A 22,036-nucleotide genomic window follows, 5' to 3' on the forward strand; every position below is an offset into this window, starting at 1 on the left:
ACAGAAAAAAAGTTATAACTGCCATTGCTCTCTCCAAAGATTATTTTAGCAGATTATTATTCACACTTATTCATTTTGTCATAGTATGTAATACCTAATATTGAATGTTATGAATTATACGAAATTGTGTTTACGAATTTGAGTCTGTTTACAATAACATGTATATTTCTCGTTTATTTTGGGTCAACTGCTGGGTCAGGCAAGCTTCGTTCAAAATTGCATCACTTGTTAATAATGTAACCGTTGCAGAATTTCCCTCCAAACGGTGTTCTGGAAGATTCTGAGACACCTCACTCTTTTCGGGATGCCAGTTGCCAAGGAAAGGTGATGCGATTTGTGTAGCGTCAGATCCGAACATTTACGATGGATTATTATATTACACTATTTTGCAACAGTACCAAGGAAGTCCAAAGTCGGTTGTTGGTACCCGTGCGAACTCTCCGGCTGGCGGAGCTGAGTTGACTTTTTATCAGTGTTCGAGTCAACAGTGACTCAGAGTACAGTAACCTACAAACCATAGCATTCAAAAAACGAAGAAAATATGTTTGGGAAAAAGACACTTACAAAACTGGAACGGAAAGTTCCACAAACTCTGAAGACGTTCGACGGTAAGTTTGAAAGCAGTGTGTCGTCAACGTTGCAGCGAGTATGGGTACAGTTGGCAAGCAGCACTGAGTACTACTAACTTTGCCCGGGGGGGGGGGGGGGGGGGGGGGTAGAAGGCAAAATGTCCACATGAGATGATGACTGCATTATCAGTCTTGTAACGATGTGGTGTACATAGGTTATGGTATATGCAATTGTTTTTTGATCATGTACATATGCATGTACATGTATGTTGTTTGATTTTGATTACGTTTTGTTGTTGTTTACAAATCACTTTCTGTTGGTATAATAACAATCTTTTGCACACATACACATTTAGAGATGATTTTATGGGAGATCAACAAGATACAACTTGTACTTTTCTGTAAAATGATACATTTTCTGTAAAGGGATAATTATAAAGATAGTAAACTTTGATCAATTTTAAACTGAAATTTGTTTTAAAAAATTCTCAGATTCTGACCTGACAGAGAGACAGTCATCTGTATCATCAGAATCCAAGCAACCTAAAGAAAGACATCGTGGAAGACGAATACAAAGACTAGATCTCGCTAAAAGAACAGTGCCAGATCACTTACTTGTTGTTTCTTTACTGGAACAACTGTGTACATTGTATGAAAGTGAACCCAACAGATCATACCAACTGTTTAGAATCATATGTCAACAACTTACAGCTATGAAGGTAAGGCTCTAAATTGTCCCTAACAGTGTAATGTAATGCTGTATTTGCCAATTTTGATATTTACTGTATTACAGCATGCATACCAGTGTTCTCTCCAGGACAGACTGTAAGGATGGCAGCTAATTTGCATATTAATTAACATATTTAAAAACTAGGTAATTTGCATATTGGTTTGCATAGTGATCAGCATAAATAAATATGCATGTCTTCAACACTGGAACAAAGTTTGGCATGTTTATTTTATTAACACATAAACATGTACATTGGGGATCAGCCATTTCTCTTCATGTGAAAGTATTATGATTTTGTCTTTAAAAGATTATTAAAGCTTGAAGGGTGGTAAACATTTTTGAAGCACAGTAAAAACCTGCCAAGCATGGCGGCCTAGATGACAAGGATGGTGTTTGCACCATGCTTTCTCTATAGTGGGGAGAACAATGCATACATAGTGCTTTTCACCAACTTGAAAATCAAAAAAATTATTAAAGAAAATAGTAGATGTCAGTGTTCTCCCCACAGAACAAACATCGTCCTTGCCATCTAGGCTTCTACAGTTCTAGGCTGCTGTGCTTCAAAAATGTTCAACAATCCTTGAGCTTTAGTAATCTTTGAATGACAATATGATAATAATACTTGCACACAAAGAGAAATGGCTAATTGTCAATGTACATGATTTGTACATGTGTGTATGTGTTAAAGTAAACATGTCACAGTTTGTTCCAGGCATATTATATAATGGTGATCACTATGCACTTCTGTATATATGATAATATTTTTGAAATATATAATATTATAACACCATGTATGGGAGAAATGGAAAAAAAAATCTTAACAAAATGTATGCAAATATGCCTAGCAACAAGACCACATAATCATAGGACAAAATTAAAGTTTACCATCAACAGTTGTGCTACAACACCAGTGGCGCTTTTATTTGTTCTGTGAGTGAGTGAGTGAGTGAGTGCCTTGTTCCTGCATCTTAAAATATACTGTAGGAGTTAATCAAATCTCGAGTGCTGAGACGAGTGAGTGGATTTACTCAACAATGAGAATGCATTTTATGCTGAGACTTACAGTTACAATACCTCAGAATGCTACATGTTCGAAAAGATCTTGAGCTCCAGTGCAGACAACAATGTAACTTGTTATTATTATTGTTTGGTCCATCCCTTTGTTTCAGTTTCGATCCTTAAGTGTTGTATTGTATTGAGGGCAGATTCTGGTTAGTGTGACTCTTTGTCTTTGTCTTTTCCCCCCTATTCAGATCTTACCACAGGTGTATCACCTTGAAGAGTTCAGTTCAGTAAGAGCACAGTATAAAACAGCTTTGACCAATCTAATGACGGCTGCAGTTGCTACATTACCTAAAGAGGTAAAGTACATCTAACCTACATGTAGTATATCTACTTTAAAAGATGGCACAGCTAAATTAAAGTTAAGTAGTGTTTTAGGCAAGTAATGAATGTGTCTATGTGTCTGTCTGTCTGTCTGTCTGTCAGTTTAATTGTGTGTAATATGTGTGTGTCTGTCCGCTTGTCTCATTGTTTGTGTGTTTTGTCTGGATCTATGTTTCTGCATATCTACGTGTCTGTGTATATATAAACAACTAAGTTGAAAACCATTGGACATATTGTCACCATTTGTAGGGTTATTGTTATTTTAGGTATGTACATGTTGAATTTGGCTGTGATCAAATTAATGGTTTATGGTATCAAATAAACCTCAAAAACTACTGAGGGAATTGGTGGGGATGTTTCAAGGGGTGTCTAGATGAAGAATTGTTCAAGACAAAATTATATCCCATCATTGATTTACATGTATCATTTTACCAAAACTATGGTAGCATCTCTCAGGATGATGTACTTAATGTACCTGACTGAATATCTACATTTGTTCCACTATTTCAGCCAAGACATCTAGCCCTCCCCTCAACTCGACAAGAGAGGGCAGCATTGTTACTACAAAGTAGTAGTCTTGTCCCTCGACATGTGCAAATGAGGAAGGAAGAATTCTTCAAAGCATTCACAAGCAGATACCATGAGGAATTCATAGAACTTGGAACACTGGGAAAAGGTGGATTTGGTAGTGTGTATAAGGTAACGATAGAGATTGGAATTCTTACTGATGTATATATTCTGGCAAGGTTGGAAGTGAAAGTCAATATGCATGTATGTATGTATGTGCGCATGTATATATGTATGTATGTATGTATGTATGTATGTATGTATGTATGTGTGCATGTATGTATGTATGTATGTATGTATGTATGTATGTATGTATGTGTGCATGTATATATGTATGTATGTGTGTATGTATGTGTGTGTATGTATGTATGTATGTATGTATGTATGTATGTATGCGTGTACATGTATGTGTGTAGGTGTATATGTGTGTATGTATGTGTGTGCATGTATATGTATGTGTGTATGTATGTGTGTGTGCATGTATGTATGTAATAAATGTCGTCCGGGTAAATAAACGCCGACGTAGGAGGCGTGTATTGCCAGGATGTCATTTATCTTGTACCCGGCAAATAATTCAATGGTGTCATATTCTTCCCAGGAAAAAATTCATACACCCAATGTTTATGTTTTTATTTTCGACAAGACACCCTGACTCCAACGTGACTTCCAATCGAAGCTGACACCTGTCAACAAACTGAATACACGTCTGTGTCAACATTCAATGTCACACACGTTACTATATCGCTATGTTGCACGACAAAAATAGCAATTACATCCCAATGTACAGTGTATTTCATACCACTATGTATTTGCTTGATATTATTATGTAGGACATTCATATTACAAACTACTCAATACAATCACATCCATCATGTGTATGCAACTAGTGATATGAAATTTAATCGCCACTGATAAAACAAAACATGGCTACTGACATCCAAAATACAACTTTCATCGAAATTGTTTATCTGTGTCTAGCGTAAATAAACAGAATATTAATTACATGCAAATGAAATGCATCATTCAAACTTTTGAAATGTCGTGTATTACGAAGCAATAGTAGTACCGTCTACCTCTCGCAAGTTGTAGTAAAATACACCATTCAAACTACAGTGCAATATCGTCCTCAATTATTGTGACTTATTTGTCCATTCCGTCTTCATCCCTCTCCTCAGCCCAACTATTCCAAACTTGCATGATGAGCTAGTATTTTTTTCTGTGTATTTCTGTGTATTTTTCAGTACACTTGTCTTCAGTTTCTGATCTATGTCCTCAAATGTCATAACAGCAAACCGTCGCTTTCTCCCTGCCATTATACCGTCTACCTTGCAAGTACAAGTTGTAGTATGTGTATTTTATTCACCTTCTAAATACACTCTGAGGTAATGTTTATTATTACGAAAATAGTGTTCAACTTGTGAACAGAAGTCTTATCTGTTCAGTCACAGTCAGGGGTCATGTTTTTGTTATGATTGTCTGCATCTAATCACTCTTCCCTGGATGCCATTAATTGGATCTCATACACAGCAAATACACTCCCGCCACCGACATTTGATAAATTTGCTACTCTGCTGATACACCGGTCTTCACGTTTTTCCCTGATTGGTCAATAGCCCTCATTTGTAACTGTCAGTCGAAATTTAACGCCCAGCCGGAGTACAAGTATGTATGTACATTGTATGTATGTATGTACATGTATGTATATATTTATGTATGTATGTGTATGTGAGTGTGCGTGCATGCATGCATGTATGTATGTATGTATCACTATGTATTTATGTATGTGTGTATGTATGTACATACAACAATGTATATGTATGTAATAAATGCTGTCCGGGTAAATACACGCCGACGTAGGAGGCGTGTATTGCCAGGATGGCATTTATCTTGTACCCCGGCTAATAATTCAATGGTGTCATATTCTTACCAGGAAAAAGTTCATACACCCATTGTTTATGTTTTGATTTTCGACAAGACACCCTGACGCCAACGTGACTTCCATTCGAAGCTGACACGTGTCAACAAACTGGATACACGCCTGTGTCAACATTCAATGTCACACACGTATATCGCTGTGTTGCACGACGAAAATAGCAATTTACATCCCAATGTACAGTGTATTTCATACCACTATGTATTTGCTCGATAATATTATGCAGGACATTCATACTACAAACTACTCAATACAATCACATCCACCAGGTGTATGCAACTAGTGATATGAAATTTAATCGCCACTGATAAAACAAAACATGGCTACTGACATCAAAAATACAACTTTCAGCGAAATTGTTTATCTGTGTCTAGTGTAAAGAAACAGCATATTAATTACATGCAAATGACATACATCATTCAAACTTTTGAAATGTCATGTATTACGAAGCAATAGTAGTACCGTCTACCGTTGTAGTAAAATACACCATTCAAACTACAATGCAATACCGTCCACAATTATTGTGACTTTTTGTCCATTCCGTCTTCATCCCTATCTTTGGCCCAACTATTCCAAACTTGCATGATGAGCTAGTATTTTTTTCAATGTATTTCTGTGTGTTTTTCAGTACACTTGCCTTCAGTTTCTGATCTATGTCCTCAGCTGTCATAACAGCAAACCGTCGCTTTCCCCCTGCCATTATACCGTCTATCTTGTAGTATGTGTATTTTATTCACCTTCTAAATACACTCTGAGGTAATGTTTATTATTACGAAAATAGTGTTCAACGTGTGAACGGAAGTCTTATCTGTTCAGTCACAGTCTGGGGTCATGTTTTTGTTATGATTGTCTGCGTCTAATCACTCTTCCCTGGATGGCATTAATTGGATCTCATACACAGAAAATACACTCCCGCCACTAACATTTGATAAATTTGCTACTCTGCTCATACACCTGTCTTCACGCTTTTCCCTGATTGGTCAATAGCCCTCATTTGTAACTGTCAGTCGAAATTTAACGCCCAGCCGGAGTACAAGTATGTATGTACATTGTATGTATGTATGTATGTATGTATGCATGCGCGTGTGTGTATACGTATGTACATATGTATGTATGTATGTATGCATGCATGCCTGTGTAGTATGTGTATGTACATGTATATGTATGTATGTATGTATGTATGTAAGCACAATTTAAATGTATGTTTTACACTGAGTCTCATTACAATTTAACTTAATTATATGGCTTATACTTTGGTCAGGGTTATTTTATAATCAGCTTATTGATAATTTACATTATTATTATTATTTTTATGAAAGGTAAGAAATAAACTAGATGGCAGGGAGTATGCAGTCAAGAAAATCAGACTAAAAGACAATAATCCTGATGTGTGTCTCAAGGTAAGATTTTACAAAATAGTTACATACATGTAAATCTTTGTCCATTCGGTAATTGAGATATTTCCACTATTTGTGCCATGCCTTAGTGTTAATGAAGGGGAAAACTGGTAGGCTCAAACTGAGCATCAAACTTCTCACATACAGAACTGGTTGATTTTTCATTCAAACCCTGGTGGTTCTCAAACCCAGACAGAGACGGTAGTGGTAAGAGGCATACGAGCGAGCCATTAGACCACCAACAACCTCATATTATTAATACATATGATTCATGAAATTCATTGTTTCGTTGTCTTTTTAAAGTAAATCAATATGTATGTATGGGCAGAAGACTTTGGTGACAATGTCATTGCCACCTTCATTGAGCATAGACAGATGCTGTTATCTTAGTGTGTCCCAGGAATGCACGAATGAAAATTGAAGTGGGTCCTGGACATTGAAATGTATTGCGTCCCCGACGTGGAATAACACATTAACACGAACACTGATGAATCATAGTCACCAACACAACACAGTGCTACTCACCAACTGGTAACACTACATTCTGTACTCTTGATTCTAAGTCTGGTGTCAGCAAGACAAACAACAAATTGCATTATTTTTCAGATCTTGAGGGAAGTCAAACTACTTGCAAGTATGCGACATGAACACATAGTAGGGTACAACAGTGCCTGGCTAGAAACTGTGGCACCAAAGATGAATAATATGTTATCTTACCACAGTGTACCAGCTATAGAAATGAAACAAGACTCCTACTCAAGGTTAGTGCAATTTACGACTTGTCTGGATTTAGGGCTAGAGGGTTAATTGGTGCAAGATTTGAGGGATAGAGGGCTGGGAACAAACTGTGACTGTGTTATAATTTTAAATTGCATATTTAACCTAGTTTTGGAGTTTAGCCCACCCTGCTTAAAAGCTATATTTTCTGGGCACGTAAACAGTCAACTCCATCACATCATTACTATTAGCCTAAGGGCAAACTAACTGGCTTTTAACTTCCATCCTTAATGTATATTTGGAACCCTGTTGTTTTTCATCCAAGATGCCAGGACACAAACACTGGAATTATTTCTATATTTTGTTCATTTTTCAGCTCCAATGATATCATTTTTACGAATGACTCGCATCCAAACATACAAGGACCAACAGTGGAATTGTACCATCGACACAGTTCACATGGAGTACATCTCAGAGAACAACACGCGTTTGCAAACCCACACAGTGGGAACAGTACAGACTTCTTTGAAACGCCACAGAACTCACCAAAAGTGAGTCACAGGAGTGTGAAAATAAAAGACTATGATGATGGAGAAAGCGTTGAGACTCCTGTGAATTCACCCAAACAGACATCCTACATTGGAACTGTAACATCAACAAGAGTACAAAATCAGTCAACAGAAGTTGATATTCAGACAACCAGTATTACATCAAATCGCAATTCAAAAGTAGTTCACACTGAGAATAGCATTAGCACATATTTTGAAAAAGTTGTGCACTTCCAAGACTCTAATGAGAAGGTTGCACTACACACCAAAGACAGAAATGCAAATAGTGAAATGAAAATCTCCAACTATAAAAATGATACAGAGAAATTAACTCTTGATGAATTCTCTAGTTCGTCAGATGTACATATACATGACGATTATGAGGACAGTTCAGATGAAGGAGATGATTTTGATATTATTGACCTTAGCTTGTCAGAATCTGCCAAGGGATTCAGTAACAGTGGTAGTTTCACAGCTAACTACAGTGGTCGGGTTCTTCATCGGAGTTCTAGTGTAGAACCCGGCTTTACGCTTCCCCATGACAACCCTAAGTATGAGAACTATTGTTCTGATGGTGGAAGGAGCTTTGAAGGAAGAGGCGGCCTCTTTAATTTTGTGAGTACACAATTTCTATCCTTCTTTGTGTGCATGAAGTGAGTGAGTGCATGGTTTTTTGTTACCTCAGCTGAATAAAGGTATTTACTTTTAAAGTGGTACATTCTGTAACTAGCTGTCTGTGGTAAATGACTCCAAAAACAGTTTGTATGTTTGACTAGATTTGCACCGGAGTAGGCTTTAGTAAGATGTGTGATCTAAATTACATTGTGTAACTGTAGGTGGTAATAAATGAGTCCAAAAAAACCGGCAGATACAGAATTCACACTATAAGCAAATTCACATGAACACATGTAGCAAGAATTAGGAGTTGTTCAGTATGCACAATTAGATCCAAGACCACTTGGTTCACATTGAGGTACAATGTAATACTGAAAGTAGGTAAATGTTACCTAAGTTTTTCAGATACTTTGCTATTGTTCCACACTGAAGCAAAATTATGGTACACTGTATGGAAATATATGCAAATTGCAAGTTGTTATTATAATACCAGATTTCCCCCACTGTTACTGAACTTACCAAACCCTAGCCAAAAACACTGCTTACTTCAGCTGTACTTGTTGGATGATTAATTATGCATATTAAAAAGAAAGTGATATTATCACACTGCATGAAAGTTTTTGCCACCAGTGTTGTTAACAAGATAATTGCAACCCACCACCTATTTACAGTAGTCTACTGCCAGGTGATGCCAATAGAAGGTCACCTGACCAAACCAGATGACATCATTACAATTATGACGTCTAAGAGATCTGACAAAAGCTACTTAGTAGCTTCAAAACTAGATTCCAAAAATGGGTAATTGTGTCGCTAAAAGTAAAGATAATGTTGACATCTCTGTTTTAATTACAGCAATGTGGTATCATGCTATTCATCCAAATGCAGTTATGTTCCCATACCCTAAGGCAATGGATAGCAGAGAGGAACAGTTCAACACCACAATCAGTATCAGGTTAGTGTGCTTAGCTAGCTATGTTCCCATACCCTAAGACAATGGATAGCTGAGAGGAACAGTGCTACCCTACCATCAGTAACTGTTAGTGTGCTTAGCTAGCATTAGTTGTTGTGGCCAAGTGGTTAGCTTGTATGCACATATCTACTGCAATCTGGGTTGGAACCCACTCAGCGATGGCTGGATTTGATTTGATTTTTTTTTTAAAAACCAAGTATATGAGAACGTTGATACTCAATTCAATCCTTTCCCCAAAACACTCTCTCAGTTAACCAGTTTTCTCCTGCTTTAAAACTAAGGCACTAAGGGCACTAAGGGTTCAGTGCTGAACATTCAACAGACTTTAAAATTAGTTGGCTGGCATACTGCGTAGAAGTTGATTGGTTGAATGAGTCACATGATAACTACATTATGTTGATTAAGTCATGTGATGCATGTGTCAAATTATCCAAATGTGACCAAGCTGGTCGTAGATTAAAACATGTGACCCTTGTACAAATAACCTCGACTGTCAACTTATAGTATGCTAATTTTATGCTAATTTTTCCTCCTCCCACTTTGGGTTGGGTTATGAGAAATATAATTAAAAAGGTCACCTTTTGGGGTTAGTTGCTATTATATCCAAAGTGTAGACATCAGTATTTTATTGTTGTACTTCTAGTATAAGTAATTGTTTTGTCAAATATTTCATTTCAGATCCTTTTTCAGTCGTCAGTGAATGTAAAAATATGAAGATTTTCAAGGAGCTATTGGAAGGTGTTCACTACATTCACGAACAGGGACTTATACACAGAGATTTAAAGGTAAAGTGAAACCATTATTGGAACTAATGTAAACTTTTGTCTTTTATTACCTTCAAAGGAAATATAAGCATTTTCATAAACTTTGATTTTTTTGAGTCATTTCATGATTTCACATCACATAAATTTTGGCTCAGTTGCCAAGAAAGACTACAGTTAAATTGAAAGTCTTTTTCACCTCAATTGTTTTTTCAGTGGTATACTGTTGCATCATGGGTCTTATACAACATGAATATGGATTAGATGAACACTGCATATTCATGAATTTATCTGAAGGAAATGGGTGCTTAGGAGTGATGAATATTCATTGTACAGCTTAGTTACATTTCATGTCTGATAAGACCCATTATACAACAATGCACCAACAAAAGAACAATAGAGGTGATTCAGAAGAAAGGGTTTAAATTCCTGGAGCTTCTTGTGGCGATAGGCCATTCCAGACTGCAAACAGGAAATTGAGAATACAGCGCCCTCGCTGAAATTAGGGGTATCATCACCTCATTGTACCGTTTCTTAAGAGGTTTGTCCCTTGGTATTCTGTAGAAATGTAAATCAGGGATGTTTTCATATTGTTCAGACATCGAGAAAAGCAGTGTTCTATGATTAACCTGAGTAACCTATACCATGTATACCCCCAAGGTACACAGACAGGAAGTAGAGCATCACCATGGCAAATTTTGAAAAGGCCTATTGAGTGAAATTTATGTGATGTGAAATCATGACATGACTCTCGAGAGACTAAAGTTTATGAAAATGTCTTTTATTTCCTGCAGTGGTGCTCCCCAGTAAGGTAATTATAAGCACTTAGGAGTCATGAATATTTATGATCTGGTATTACAGTATGTATGTTTGCTGATCAACATGTGACAATTATTTATGTCAACTCCATAGTAAGAACCTCCACCAAACAATGAACAAGTTTCTATGCAGTGGTTTTTGACAATTGCTGATGTGTATGATGTGGTATCATGAAATTACTCTCCAGAACCCAAAGTTTATGAACATGTCTTTGTTTCCTCTGATTTCCTAGACTGGTGTTCCCCTGTTCCCCATAATTAGTTTCAATTGGCACTAACTAATTTGCTCCAAAACATTTTATATGTAATTATCCTGTAAGGACTTTTAAGAAAGAGTATATTTTTATACTACATGTATTTTTATGAACAACTTTTTAAAAAACCTGTCTCCACAAACTGCAGAATAGCACAACAGTGATTCTTTAAAGTATTCAAAAGTTCACAAATGTGATTGAGACGAAATGGTTGTATTTTTTTCTAATTCTTGTCCACAGCCAAGAAATGTATTCCTAGAAATGGAAGCCGGGGATTATTGTGTTCGTATTGGTGATTTTGGTCTAGCAAGAGAAGACGTCATTGATTCGGAGACACCGTTGACGCCTCTTCATACAGGTAAGGATACATTATACCTGTCACATATTCATGCTTACAAAATGCCAATAACGCCAGATTCTCATTTATGGATAAGAAGACTGAAAGAACACAAAAAATTTCAGCTGTTTATCAATCGTATTTTCAATATGCATATTACTTCATGATTGAATTTTGCCTGATGAGAAATTAACTAATGTTTGACAAAGTATTTAGATCTGTATTGTTGTATGTAGTTGTATATAGCAATTTTGTGACTTGTCCTTTGTCACTGCTCACATAAAGTACATTAGAAATTTCTAATAAAATCCTCTGTCTACAATAACCACACCAATAGCATTGCACAACTAAAGTGTCTTAGGTTAAGGTTAAGGCTAAAAAAAATAGAATTGTTTCTGGTCAGGACATTTTGTTGAAAGTGGTGCAACAATGCAAATTTTTTTTCCAACCCGTCACTAAATCTGCTGTTAATGGCTGTCACAGTTACTGTTGTTTTTATATTTAGTACTTTAGAGCAAGTGTGTATATGGGGCAGATGTCATTTGCTTGTTCATGATTGGTTCTGCAGTTGTCTTCACTGAAGTAGGGAGGGTTATTTTTGTGTTTCCCCTGGATCTGCAGACTGCATGAACTGGACAAACACACACAAAAAGACTGACGCGAGGGTGATGCATATGCTGACTAGAAACAATTCTTTTTTTTTGCCTTATAACAAATTTATCTTTGGCTTTTGCAAACACATGTCATATGAACTTTTCAAAATGAGTAGCTTCACATAGATTAATTTCAGTACAGTCAGTAGTGCTGCTGTTCCTTTGTGTTTACTTGTTATCACCGCTGAAATGTGCTCTCATTTTGACAATTTTTCTTCTTCTTTTTTTTTTAATTATTTTTTTTTTTGCATAGGTTTTAGTAGTCAGGACACCAACCACACATCAGGAGTTGGAACACATACCTATGCCTCTCCTGAACAACAGCAGGGTTCATTCTATGATAACAAGGTACATGTATGGTCATACTATTTATAAATAAATAATTTAATATCTATATCTATCTTCACCATCTAACTACCTATTATTTGAGCCTTTTTGTGTACTGCATGTATTTGCACTTCTTTTTAGGCTGCGTTTACAAGACGACGTTTTCAAAAAAAATGCTAATAATATAATTTTCTATGTAAGTCAAACTGTATGGTATTAGCCATATGAATGTAATGTAAAATGTTCAGTGTCCAACACAAACAGTTTTAGAAAGCTGTGTCTGAAGCTTTCATCCTTCATCAGCAGACTGAAGTCATTACTATGCATTAAAACAAAGGTGTTAATTACTAGTTTAGAATATCATTATCATTTTCATGCATTTACATGATAGGCCATGCCAATAAGCATTTTAGAATGTTTATATGGAAACACCAAAGACAGAACAATTTGAAAACAATGCTGTTGCACATGCCAAACATAAAGATAATGATTTAAGCATGTGCATTAGTATGTGATCAATATTGGCATTAGTATGTGATCAATTGGCTCAATCCTGAGGTCATGTATGTACATATTCAAATTGTTGCATTTGCTGTTGTTTGTATGAAAACAATCCACTTTTAGGAGTATTTCCAAGTAGTTGCATTTTCATGTGTCTTTTTGTCACCCACGTGTAGATGGTACGTACAAATGCAACACAATAGTTATGTTTTCATTTAAAAATCACATCTTGTACATGGACCCTCCTCCCCTGACCCCTTGTGTGTATGATTCTTGAAATCTCTCCACATCAATTCTACTGTTATATCCTAACTATTCACAATTTATCATTCTTTTCTGTGTGAGTGGTTTTTGTACACATGAATATTTTTCTTCAAAATATGAGTCTACATTGTATGGTGGTACCAACGACTCTTGCACTCTTAAAAGAGTACTTGTACCAATTGAAATGTGGTACAGTCATTAATTAATTAGTTAATTAATTAATAATAAATATAAAAATGAAAAATGAAATAACTTCATTAAAAAAACTTTCTAAATCAGCTAATTGCAGTATCGTCTATATTGATCTACTTTCAGTCTGATATGTTCAGTCTTGGAATCATACTGTTTGAGATGTTTCATCCATTTGGAACAGAAATGGAAAGAGCAAAATGGATGTCAACTGTCCGAGATGGAATCATCCCAGAAATCATCAAGGAAAAATGGCCTCTACAGCACAATATGATACAGAGACTGTTATCAAAGCAGAGCACAGAGAGACCAAGTGCCCTGGAAGTACTAAATAGTGAACTGTATACCAGTAAAGATGATATCATTGCCAAGTTAGAAAACAAAATATCAGAACAAGAACAAGAACTTAATAAATTAAGGATATTGCTGAAAGAGAAAGATGAACACATAAAAATGATGTACAGATTGTCAGACAAGTAAAAATTGCTTTTTGTAACATCAATATTTCGATAAATGGCTTTTACAGTGATTCAATCAAAGTATAAACAATAAACTACTGCAACATATTGATATATTACCAAAGTAGGTCTGTGTATTTTGTACAGAATTTAGTAGGCTCAGATCAAAGATGTTCTGCAATTGTGTGTGTCATTACTGATAACTTCAATGTAACAAATTTCAAATTGAGCACCTCTTACAGTTACCGAGGTTTGTTATCTTATACATCATTCTGTACATCTCATCATGATGATATCTACAAATAGATAGGGTTTATTTGCAACAATAAATATTGTGTGCCTGTTAATCAGCGTTATCAAAGTAAACTGTTCTTCAACTTTGCCACTGTGTAGGCAATGTTGTGACTACTGTAACTAAATCTATGTCAATGCATCAGGACAAGTTCAGTAATGTATCAATATGTTGCAGTACTTCATTGTTCATACTTCAATTGAAAACACTGTATAGTCGAATTTCCAGATTGCAATTCATTTCATCCCAATTTCAACTTTAACCTATTAAAATTGCCCCAAATTTCAACTTGTCCCATTTTCAAGATCACATAGGAAAGTAATTTGCAGACCTTTGCAATATGACATGCAAGTATTTTAGTAATATAAAACATGGCACGATACTAATCGGTAAAAAACCATACATCCAATATACTGACTTTTCAGTTTGGTTTATCCCTCCCTTGTTTTGGTAGGAAAACCATACCATTAATGTTGACAGATACTGAAAAATATAACAAACAATCGGCCCAGAAATCTGAAGCATTGAAATCAGGGAGTTGAAAATGGGACGAGTTGAAATCGGACGAGCTGAAATTGGGATGAAAGGTCTGTCACCGAATTTGCCTCACCTACCAATTTTCTGAAAAAAATCAGCATTCTTGAATACTCTCCAAACTTTGTTATATGGAAGTTTACTCCTGGTCCTTTTGAAATAATGATATTATATCTATTCCTCACTACACCATCTCAACCCTCAAAACAGAGAAACTCATAATATTCAAAAAGTAAAAAAGCGGACTGACCATGTACGATGACTACTTTCATATTACTGTGATGTCAGTTTCTGTTGTTACTTTTTATACAATTTTTCATTGAGCTTTGAAATTATACAGAGTGTGTCATATCACACTTTTTAACTAACGGACAATCACGCAATATCACACAAGCTCAATAAACAAATGTTGTTTATTATGGGGGGGGGAGACCCCCTGGCATCAATGCCAGACAGAATGTACTCATGAACATATTTTTACACAAGTGTAAATAACTTTATATATTGTATGGTTTTCTAAAGATAATAAAAGTAAAATATAACTTATTTGTGTAAATTGTACAGTATTTTATTTACTGGGTTTGGGTTTGCTGATGGAATACCATAACATATATAGAGAGACAGACAGACAGACAAACAAACAAACAGACAGACAGACAGACAGACAGACAGACAGAGACACATACAGAGGGACAGACAGGCAGGTAGAGAGAGGTGTTCAATGTTACCTCATTACGTTTGATGGTCCATATTTTATAGTGCGTCTTGCCACAATATGCCATATTTCAGTGACCAAAGTTCCAGCCATGTTGCAGGTATATAAGTACCACAGGAGGGCTACAGTTTTCGTCAGGACCACTTGTTGCACAGCAATCCAAAATATGTAATGTTCTTAAAGTGGTAGTTGGACATGTTTTGATTACTGGTAGTCGCTAATAAAACAGTACAATGGGAAGAACATGGAAAATGAGTGATAGGATAAAGTCTGCTGTGTACATTAAACTACCTGAATATTCTTCTATGAAAAAGAACAAATTAACAAAATATATCACTACTGACAAACATGACATATGAATGGTAATGCTATTAGCCCTAAACATCAACATTAACGTATCTATGTACCCATAATTACTATATACTTTCATACTTTTTCATTCTTTTACCACTACAGTTATATTGCATCGACCCTCAAGTTTATATTTCTGTAAAAATAAAACTTCCCCTATCTTTGTGCATGGCTCCCATTTTGTAACATTATATTTCACTACTTCAGGTATTATTAAGGTCAATATTTCTAGGGTCATTATATCAGGCATTCTCATTCTGAAGGTTGGTATAAACAGTGTTTGAATACATGCATGCATGCATGCATGCATACATACATACATACATACATACATACATACATACATACATACATACATAAATGGAAGATTTTTTCAGCTAGTGTTAGTCTCCACTTTTGCACTGTGTGAAAGTGATTTAACAATACGTTATCTCGCGTGACTTTACTTATTGATAGCTAAATAAAGAAGGTCAACACGGAAATAGGTAGAAAAAAATAAATTGTGACGCACGACAGTTCCGAAGGCTTATCAGTTCGTTTTTGACCATAAAGTGAATTCTTGGAGACAAAAGTGGATTTTGGCTATTAAGCATTCTCAAGGTTGGTATACAATGTTTTTAGTAACAAATACTATTTCGGTGTACATTTTACACTTTTCAGACAAACAGCAGTCAAGTCGATTTTCTCTAAATAGACTGAGTCGTTTGGAGTGTTTTTTGGACTTAAAACATTTATTACAAAAATCTACGATTGTCGATAACGCCTTGTCCTTAACGATAAACGTTATTTTGAACCAACATTACACTCTTTGCAATTGATTCGTAGCAGGTTTCAAAGACTCGGCAATTCAAATACAAATAGGATTGTTGCAAGCAACTCGACTTTAAACAAACTACATCAGTAGTTTTATACTTTATTTTTTTAACTCTGTAGCTAGAAGTCATTCCTTTGGTCTGCACAGACAAAGGAAGGTGAAATACGAAACTCATACATTGTTCAGGAAAAGCTTTGTAATATGTGATATACCACAGACAAGTAAGAAAACTTACTTGTCTGTGGTTATTTCACCCTGCACTATTTTTCGCAGACAACGAATCACCTGAAGTGATTTTATCATTTTACTCGTGCCATGTGAAATTAAGGAGAACAATCATAATTTTCAGTTTCACTCTGTAGTTGACGTAGAACTACGTTGGCCCTAATAAATGATATTTTCAACACGGGCTGTTATAAACGTGTCGCAGTAGTACACTAGCAACGCGACTGTACTTTCCCAAGTAGAACCAATCACGGACCTTTCACAGACAATGTACGTAGGTCCTTGTCTGTCAAGCAATGAATGTAGGGTCAAAAGGGTCGATATAACAAAAGTAAAAGACAACGTACGTCTTTGTCGCAATTGTCTTTGTGTATATACCTCGTAAATATAAATATATACAATGGAGAAAGTTTTAACCATACTATACTCCGTTACGGTTGGGTGGCGTATAGCAAACGTGAAATGAAATGACACAATCACCCTGTAATAACTATGGACATTAGTTTTCTTACTGAGAATGGTGATAAAAGCTCTTAATAACACGATTATCATAACTATGGAAAAATCACATAACTGTTCGAATCGCTATCTAGTCTATCCCAGTCATGTGACTTGATATCATGTCGCCTACATCTTACCAAACTATTATCTACAATGAAGTAATGCTAAAAGAAATACTTTAAAGTGGCCATATGGATGAGAATTTGGTATTTATTTTGGATTTTTATTTGGTAAAACAGCTTCACCATGTTTTTCTACTGGAAAAAATATTGTGAAAGAACATATACCAAGTCCATGTTCATAACTCAATATATTGCAAAAAGTGTAAAAAGTTTGTTATTGTATGTACAGTAACAAACATTTTACACATTGTTTAATGTTTTGCGGTTTATCGAGATGCGAACACGGACTTGATATATGTTATTTCACAATATTTTTTTCCAGTAGAAAAAACATGGTGAAGCTGTTTTATCAAATAAAAATCCAAAATAAATACCAAATTCCCATCCATATGGCCAAATGGTCGAAAGTGAATGCGTATTTACATAGTAGTTACATATATCATGAGGAGACAAATCATCGGCACACCTTCAAACATATACTTTATTATTGTTGTTAATTCCTTCTGAATACAAAATGTATTATTTCTATTTTTATAGGATAGTGTCTTGAAGTGTAAACACAATGGGTTACCTTAACGTCATGGTGTTAGCCATTGCTGTCTGGGTTGTTAACCTGTATGTGGCACACAGTTGTCCATTGGTGTGTCACTGTCAATCAAATGGTTACGTGTATTGTAACGGTGAATTTCTGACAGAAATTCCACCAAATATACCAACTAACACAGTGGAGCTGTACTTGAATCATAATAACCTAACGTCAATCAATGCTGAATCTTTTCAAGGACTACCAATGCTGGAATATTTATCTCTGTCCAACAACAATATAGATTATGTTTCCAGTGATGCATTTCGAGGTTTAGACAAACTACAAAGGTTGTATCTGCAGTGGAACCAAATCAAGGATTTTCCATGGCACGTCTTGAGTGGACTACGCAGTTTAAGAAGCTTCGAAATACAATATAATGCTCTGGAAACTTTGCCTATTATCAGTAACCTACCCAATGTGACGTATATGTCTTTTTATGACAACAACATTACGGATATCGGTGGTTTTCACAATTTACCAGAATTGCATTCATTGTATTTACGGAACAATAACATTTCATCATTATCTCGATCTGATAACGTCTTTCATGGATTACCAAGACTAAGTTACATCCGACTAAGCAATAACGACATAGAATATATTCAAAGCAATGTTTTTAATTCACTCACAAACCTGCAAAGTCTAGAACTCGATAACAACAGACTGTCAGAACCACCAAACATTACATCACTCCATAAGTTACTATACCTGTCTTTATCACATAACAGCATTCACGATATACCGGAGAGTTTCTTCAGTGGTATTTCGAACATTTATTGTCTAGATCTCAGTTACAACCAACTGACAAAGATCCCACCCTTCAACAATCCAACTGCTATATGGCATAGTGACTATAGAAAAAAAGTTTATTTGAATCATAACCTGATAGAGTCAATTGGACCTCATGCGTTTCAAGGATTTAATGAAACCGGTAGTGATTTATCTTTGTATATGACGGATAATAAAATCCTTGATGTAGATGAAATGGCGTTTGATGGGTTACACTTCAGATATGTGTACATAAATCTTGCTAGAAACAATTTGACGACACTCCCCCCATTGACGATTTCCCAGGGTGGTAATACTTACATGGATCTTTACGTAAGTGACAATCCTTGGTCATGTGACTGCCGTTTGGGAGTATTCAAAAGATGGTTGGAAGAGTCTAATAGAGTTCTTACTACATCAGTGAACATTTACGGCTTGATATGTCAATACCCTAACCTATACTTAGATGTGAATATGATGGATATCCCAGCTGAAAATATGACTTGTACTCATCCTACATTTAACGATCTCCTTGTTCAGTGGATATCAATCGATGAGGGCGAGCAAGTTGAACTTTATTGTGAAACGGAAGGAATTCCACAACCAAGCATCTATTGGATTAATATTACATCGTATGGGAATACTACAATACCCGGTGACGATATAACTAATACTTTCGATTCAACACAGATTGTCCACAGCTCTTTGAAGATCAATAAAGCAGAAGCTGGACATCAAGCGACGTATGCATGTGTTGCTACCAACACGGCAGGTTCCACGATTGCGATGAGATATCTACAGGTAGTGTTACAACAAGAAACAGAGATAACAACTATGGAAGTAAAAGTCGACAATCAAACCGTGCCTACTACAGTTCATGCATTGGAGGCATCATATGTAAATCCAGCAGGTATTATAGCTGGGTCATTCATTGGTGGAACTATTTTTGGAGCCCTATGCATCCTCTTCGTTTTGGTAATTTGTTACTGTTGCGTATTAAGAAAAGGTGCCAATGGAAAGACAAATAGTACACCGAGCACTCGTATGAAATTCAGTGACCTGAAAGAGATGTTCACAAATAAAGATCGGCGGGAAACTAGCGATGGCATCGAACAGAAAGTGGATACTACAACAAGTGAGGAAGTCATGCGAAATGCCTATACTGAACCACGTCCTACACCTGATGACAAGCTTTAAGGATTACAATAAAATCTACATAAATGTTGATGCAACCCCTACCACTGAATCACCATACACGTCGTTATCTCCTGATACACAATCTCCTGAAAGTGTTTACCAAACTCTGTCAAAGTAAATTAAAGGCCAGGTTTTTCAATTCCAAGTTCTCGTATTAGTGATGTTACATACAACATTTGTTTATTTTAGTGCAACCTTTTCCATATTCTGTCAGACAACTTTGTTTTACATGTAAATTATAATTGTAATCTATAAACAAATTAATGTATGTGTATGTAATTATGAGAAGGGCAATTTTTTTTTTACATTTTTCTCTTCACCTAAGCCAGCTCGTTCGTTCATTCATTCATTCATTCATTCATTCATTCATTCATTCATTCATTCTTTCCTTAGTTCGTTTGTCCGTTCGTGTGTTAGTTTGTTCATTCGTTCATTCATCCATCCATCTATCCATTCATTCATTCATTCATTCATTCATTCATTCATCGTGGATTTGGAAACGGCAATGAAGGGACTACACCAGTTAGGATTCACTTGACTGTTTGCATACCTCTTACAACTAATGGACGGAAGTGAAGCAATAATGAATCAACACTCTGTTTCCATAATATTGTACACATGTATATTATTCACACTTTATGAAATCAGTATTTCTCCTTTTATCAATTTCAATTTAATCCAACATCATTAAAAGATAGAGTTTATATATGCACAGAAACGTACTCACTTTACAAATACAGATTTGGTCAGTGTTGTTTTCACATTGATTTTTAAAGTAGGAATCCAGGATAAGATTATTTCAAAAATTATAATTCCAAAATAAATACCCATGAGGTTAATTATTTGTAATTCTTGTTCTTGATCTAGTCAGAAGACAGGGAGACCATGAGCTGTGTTACAAACAAACAAAACAAACAAATATGCATTGGTATATGGAATATCATTTTAGACTCATGGTAAACTATCTATAACATTTATATATGTATAGACGAGCCTGGATACTATTGAAATAATGTAATTATGTTGTTTGTATATATGGTACATTTAAAAACATAGTATATTTTTTCAATATTATCCAGCCACGTATATACGTATACACCTGTTTATAGTCAGTTATCAAAATGAGTTCAAAATAATATTTCATTTACACATGTATATTTGTTTGTTTGTTTGTTTGATTATTTGTTTGTTTGTTTGTTTGTTTGTTTGTTTGTTTTTAAGGCGGTTCCTGAGCTTCCTGTGTCAGAACAATGGAACTGTCTCATTTGCTGTAACCTCATTCTGACTGTCTACCGAAATGTATAATGCCTATGCTAAGTTACTTATGATATCTACATATATATTTGATCAATAACCCTTTTGAATGATTTCAGAATTATTTTTAGAATAAGTCAGTTTTATTGAGAATGTTTACGCACTTAATTGTGTGTATTGTTCACTTTCACATTCTGTATTTTGTTTAGTTGTATTTATTGGAAGAAATTAATATCATTTCAACGAGAAATGTTATAACAATTAGAAAATTGTGACGGTATTTGAGCTAACAAAAATAATGAGGTTTAATTATTTGTCAGTATTAGTGAAAGCTGCAGCAGCTGCAACAGAACATTATTTTTGAATTTTTACACGAAAAGTGTTCAATCACCTGTGGGTGAACGTGATTTTTGTAGATACACTTAACTTGCTTCAGTTGTTGTTGTAGACAGATGGAAGTAGTCTTACACTCTGTATACAGAGTGAGTAGTTAGTCTTGTTATTAAATGTTTGGAGAGGAAGCTACTTACAACAGACTGTAATGAGAACAACTATCTTCAATTTCAGTCCAAAATGGTTTGTGAACAGCATTCCTTGAGGTGAAATAATGATATTTTCCAAAATATACATTTAATAATCCATATCCTATCAGGTACCTATTTGCACAACTTGGTTGAGGATGG

The 22,036-nt window shown here is 35.4% G+C and overlaps 1 protein-coding gene across 2 annotated transcripts; it reads left to right on the forward strand.

Annotated features, from left to right (window-relative positions):
- The first annotated feature begins 243 nt into the window (after positions 1-243).
- On the forward strand, positions 244-15,318 carry LOC144437703 (eukaryotic translation initiation factor 2-alpha kinase 1-like). Of its 2 annotated transcripts, none has more exons than XM_078126708.1 (12): positions 244-608; positions 1,062-1,288; positions 2,553-2,660; positions 3,196-3,384; positions 6,505-6,585; positions 7,189-7,343; positions 7,676-8,462; positions 9,315-9,414; positions 10,111-10,217; positions 11,506-11,642; positions 12,516-12,603; positions 13,663-15,318. In XM_078126708.1, exons 1-12 carry the CDS (start codon positions 542-544, stop codon positions 14,014-14,016), a joined length of 2,400 nt encoding a protein of 799 aa, XP_077982834.1. In that variant the 5' UTR covers positions 244-541; the 3' UTR covers positions 14,017-15,318. The 2 variants fall into 2 exon arrangements, with proteins under 2 accessions (XP_077982834.1, XP_077982833.1); XM_078126707.1 differs by having other exon boundaries at positions 11,506-11,623; positions 12,509-12,603.
- Positions 15,319-22,036: the final 6,718 nt, after the last annotated feature.

The sequence above is a fragment of the Glandiceps talaboti genome, chromosome 7 (assembly GCF_964340395.1).
Source record: "Glandiceps talaboti chromosome 7, keGlaTala1.1, whole genome shotgun sequence".
NCBI classification, from domain to species: domain Eukaryota; kingdom Metazoa; phylum Hemichordata; class Enteropneusta; family Spengelidae; genus Glandiceps; species Glandiceps talaboti.